This window comes from Neltuma alba, unplaced genomic scaffold (genome assembly GCF_004799145.2).
Source record: "Neltuma alba isolate B1F8T4 unplaced genomic scaffold, ASM479914v2 tig00012072_pilon, whole genome shotgun sequence".
NCBI classification, from domain to species: Eukaryota; Viridiplantae; Streptophyta; class Magnoliopsida; order Fabales; family Fabaceae; genus Neltuma; species Neltuma alba.
This window is the reverse complement of record NW_021636633.1, coordinates 63,564-68,067: the sequence shown is the minus strand read 5'-3', so window position 1 is coordinate 68,067 and position 4,504 is coordinate 63,564. Positions and strand designations below refer to the sequence as shown.

The following is a 4,504-nucleotide window of genomic DNA, read 5'->3' as shown; positions in this document are numbered from 1 at the left end:
TGTTGTTCTCACTGGTGTTTACATCCTCTGCTTTCCGCGGACTGTGAACCCACTTTCTACGCAAGTTACTTTTTTTTTTTTTTTGGTTGCCAAAACAAAGGTAAACAAGGCGGGATAATAAAAAATATAACGGAGAGAGACCAGAAGCCAGAGCCCCGAAATGGTTTTTAGTTCATCCTAGCTACTACTTTATAAGGGAAAAGGTTGTGTATAGATTCCATAGTCGTGGTCTGCAAGGCTACATGCCACGAAACAGTTTGCTCCAAATCTCTCGGCCTTGCTACCTAATGCCCACAGAGAATGTCGAGAAATTGTACACGACACAGACATTAGCGAAATGGAAAGCAAGATTCAACAGGGAATTCACAATTCCGCATATCTACGCAGAAAAATTGCTTCCACAACACCAAATAAATAGCTTGCTAGAATTGGTAGAGAACTATGAGTATAGATCCATCCGCATTGCTTCTCCTTGCATCACATTTTACTAATACTAGCCTGAACATAACTCCGAACATTGAATCACGAGTTTCATATCTCCTCCACTGGAAGAAAACCGGCACTATATGGACTTCCGGATACGCTAGACAAGAAACACAACCAATAATAGAGCAGCATACAGCATGTGACAAGTAGCTCACCACTTGAGACGATCTGAGAGACACTAATCAGTAATCAAAATGAGAAAAATTAGACTCGGTTTCGGGAAAATAAAATGCTGGGTATCACTATGTATGCTAGACGCATTGTTGCAATCACACTGCAAAGAATAACCGGTAAGAACACAAAAACTTCAGGCATCATTCACTTTATGCATTATCAATTCACCGAAGTAGTTGGCTTTTAATCAACACTCAGAAAGAAGTACAAGAAGTCAAACTTCACTGCAGCCAGCTGTGCTTTATTGACATATGGTGGTTACAATTTTAAAGCTAGAAATCCTTCACAAACATCACTAATCAGCCTTTTCACCGACTAAAAGAGAAAGGTGATTGAACTGCGTCCGCCATTCCAAGATTGCACACACCTGGTGGCATGCAAAGCACAATTAGCTATTGACAGTCACTCCAACCCAAAATAGTGTGTGTGTGTGTGTTGTCTATCATAATTCACAAACAATTACATCCACACTACAACAGTTAAGAACAGAAATAGTATCAAACAACGGCATGAAAAATGGAACATCATAAAAATATAAACAAAAGAGGAAAATAAGCTAATCAAAGGCAGTGAATTGTCCAGCAAGTTCACAGTCCCTTCTGCTCCAGATGGTTCCAACTAAATTTAGCGTGCAAGTAGTCTGATGATAGTAACCACTTCCAGAGATCAGGATGCCCAATTGACACTGATTGGAAAACTGGCATTCAAGCACATGTGAAATCCAAACATAGCCTCCATTCTATAGCTTGAAAGGCACAGAGGGTAACAAAACGTATGGTAGAATCAAAAGCGCATAATGTCCTTTGCAATTTTCAGTTGACAAGGTAATCACATAGGAGGATAACACCAATCACTGAATGAATGAAGCTTTGAACGGAATCAACACTTAAATCACGCAATATGAGCCAAAGAAAACAGGAATAGAACAATCCAGCAATTTATTAGATTCAATCTCTTTCAATTTCACGTAGGTCCTTTTTTGTGGCTTGCAATGTAAGGATTATTCATGGATTGAATATGGAGATAGAAAATTTTTTTGGCCTTTTTCCATTTTTTTTCCCCACTAATCCCCTCAGAAACCCAAAAAAGCAGAACTCTGTGATAAAATTTTCTTTACAAACTCTTAATTCCATAAAAAGATCCAATCTGCATGAATAATAAGTGATGCTTTACACTGCCATTCCATTGTCAAAATTTTTTAAACCAAGAAACATCTCAATTCTCATTCCCACCTCTTCTTCGAATTCTGTCTAGTGGAGAAACTTGAGTTGCTTCTTTCTACTTTTCAGAATCCAGACCCTAATATGAGCCTGTGAAGTGTAATGAGCATCATGATTGCAGCGTTGCTTTGCTACTGCTGTGGTAAATATACAGAATCAGAAAAAAGTGGCTTAGAACACTTGTGATTGTGAGACTAATGGTTAAGTAATCCTGAATTGGGTAAAATCGATCATATTGACTATTTTGCTTATGCTATGGATTATATTTATATGATATATCTCAAGCTATTTATAAAGTTGTTTCAGAATCTCACCGTTTCATACAATTTGTAATTCATAATTAGAAAATTAGCCTCCAAGTTGTTATTTTTCATTCATTAATGAATCCATGATTCAATATGTTTTCAGAAATATGCTTTCCAATTCACGATACACATCATAATTTGACAACTATAACGTCAAAGCATTAAGATTTCTACACACCAAAACCACGAAATGCAAACTTTGTAATTCTGTGTCTGTGGATTAAGTTTGATAAGTAAATCAGACAACTGTCAAAAGGATTTTAAAGCTGTCCAGTCTAGTAGACTATACTCTTCACCAAGTATCTCTACCGCAATGAAAGAAATGACCATAAGGGTAAAACAGGGCACTGATCATAAATAGCTGGCACTAATCCTGCCTCAAATCCAAACTACAAAGATCAAAACCAACCCCAAACCAACCCCAAATCCGAACCAAATATTGGCTTACCCAACCTGCGCAAAACATGACAGGTTGAGCACCCATAGATTGTAAAGATAGCACTAAATGGATTTCTTGGGGTAAAATGATTAGACGGGGGAAAAACAAGAATCAAGTCAAAACACAAAACGACTTCAATAAACTCTTCAGTCCCATTAAATTCCAGCATTTAAAGTTCTTTTCACTATCCAGTAAATGGCTCAAACGCTTCACTGATGCCCTATCACTGTAATATACATGTCCTCATCACAGCCAAAATTGTTTTCAGAAGAAGACATTCAATGAACCATCACCACACATCAGATGTCAAGGAAGTAAAACCAAATGCAAAATCAGCCTACTGTCAACAGAGCAGAATAGTATGCTAAATGTCTGGGTACAAATTATGTCTACAACAAAGTCTACGTCTAAACGAAACAAAATGAGTATTGAAGCTAAGTTTGAAGATCTTGAAAAATCTAGAGATTCGAGAGAACACCAACAAAACAGAAGGGTAAACTCATATCTAAGTCTTCAAAAAATTTATCTTTTCTCTCCCCATCTCGTATTTAAGATCTTCAAAAGTATGCAAACTGCATTCCAATAACAGAACCCATATGAGGCTACCAAAGGAGCCTACCTGCGTTGGTCGCTTACTCTATAGATTATGCAACTTGTCAATTCAGTGTTTGTCAGTCTCAGAAGCAAGATCTTGTCAAATATCAGCTCAAGGGAAAGGGTCCACGGTCAACGGATAATGTTGCTGCCACTGGCTTGACGTCCTCTAAAGAAAGGACTTTCTGTCGGAAGAGTTCTACCCGAAACTACTACTTTTAAACATCAATTGCATATCATAATCCACCACGTAAATAGTGAAGTAAAATAATACGAAGCAAGCAAATTCTAAAATGCCAAAACCCCAATTTGCAATGGGCGGAGCTTCAGTCGCCAGAATGTGGAGAAGCGGCAAACACTCCCAAGTACAATTCTAGTCTACCGTGGAATTAAGCACGCGAAATTAACACACCCATGCCACAAAACGAAGCTCCAAATCACAAAAACCCAATTTTTAGATGCTTGTTCACCATAACCTACGAGAAAGGTACATTTTCTCGTACAAAGTCATACAGAAGATGAATTGCAGAGCTCACCTATTTCTGGTAGCCTCCACCTCGAGCATTAATGTCTTCTTCAACCCTGGAAGTCACATAAACAGGGGGAAAGTCCGAGACGTCAAAGGTCGTCTCCTTCATCATTTTCTCCACATCGGCCTTCTTCAAGATAGTGCGGCGGATCGGAGGACGATTCCGCCGCTGGTCGCGAGTATAGTACTTGATGTCGTAAACGGTTTCAGGATTGGACGTGGGCACAATGGCCTTTTCCCTGGCGGTGGCGGGACAGAAGACTCGGTACTCAAGCGCGCCCGGCAATGCCGATTTGTATTCCGGGTCAGCGCACGGGCCGGTGATCTCCCATGGCTTTTTGAAGAAACGCTTCAGGTTCTGGAAGAGGGAAGTGGAGGCGGACTTAGACATGGCAAGCGAGCGAGATAGAAAGAAAATGGGAGGAGGAAGAACGACCTTGCGAAATAGAACAACCCAATTTCTCCAGGCGACAATTCCTCGCTTTGTGAATCCGACACGGGTTAGCCTCTCGAACTCTCGGTAGCAATGAAGAAATTTTTTTGGGCCAACTGAGAAGAAATATATATATATATATATATATATCCCCAGTTTTTATGATTTTTTTTTCCTCCCCAACTCCTATATTGAATAGAAACCAAACTATAATTTTAGAAGTGATTTTACGGTATATGAAATAAATATGTAAATAAGTTGATCTCTATTTGTGGAAAGGTAATTTTTTTAGAAGTATTTCTCATATCATCCAAACACCTTCTA

The 4,504-nt window shown here is 39.0% G+C and overlaps 1 protein-coding gene across 1 annotated transcript; it reads right to left on the bottom strand.

Annotated features, from left to right (window-relative positions):
- Window positions 1–700: 700 nt before the first annotated feature.
- LOC114721854 (uncharacterized) lies at window positions 701–4,284 on the bottom strand. The gene is made up of 2 exons (XM_028907738.1): window positions 3,755–4,284; window positions 701–1,027 (listed from the first exon to the last, which is right to left on the bottom strand). Exon 1 carries the CDS (start codon window positions 4,136–4,138, stop codon window positions 3,755–3,757), a length of 384 nt encoding a protein of 127 aa, XP_028763571.1. The 5' UTR covers window positions 4,139–4,284; the 3' UTR covers window positions 701–1,027.
- Between the last annotated feature and the right edge of the window lie 220 nt (window positions 4,285–4,504).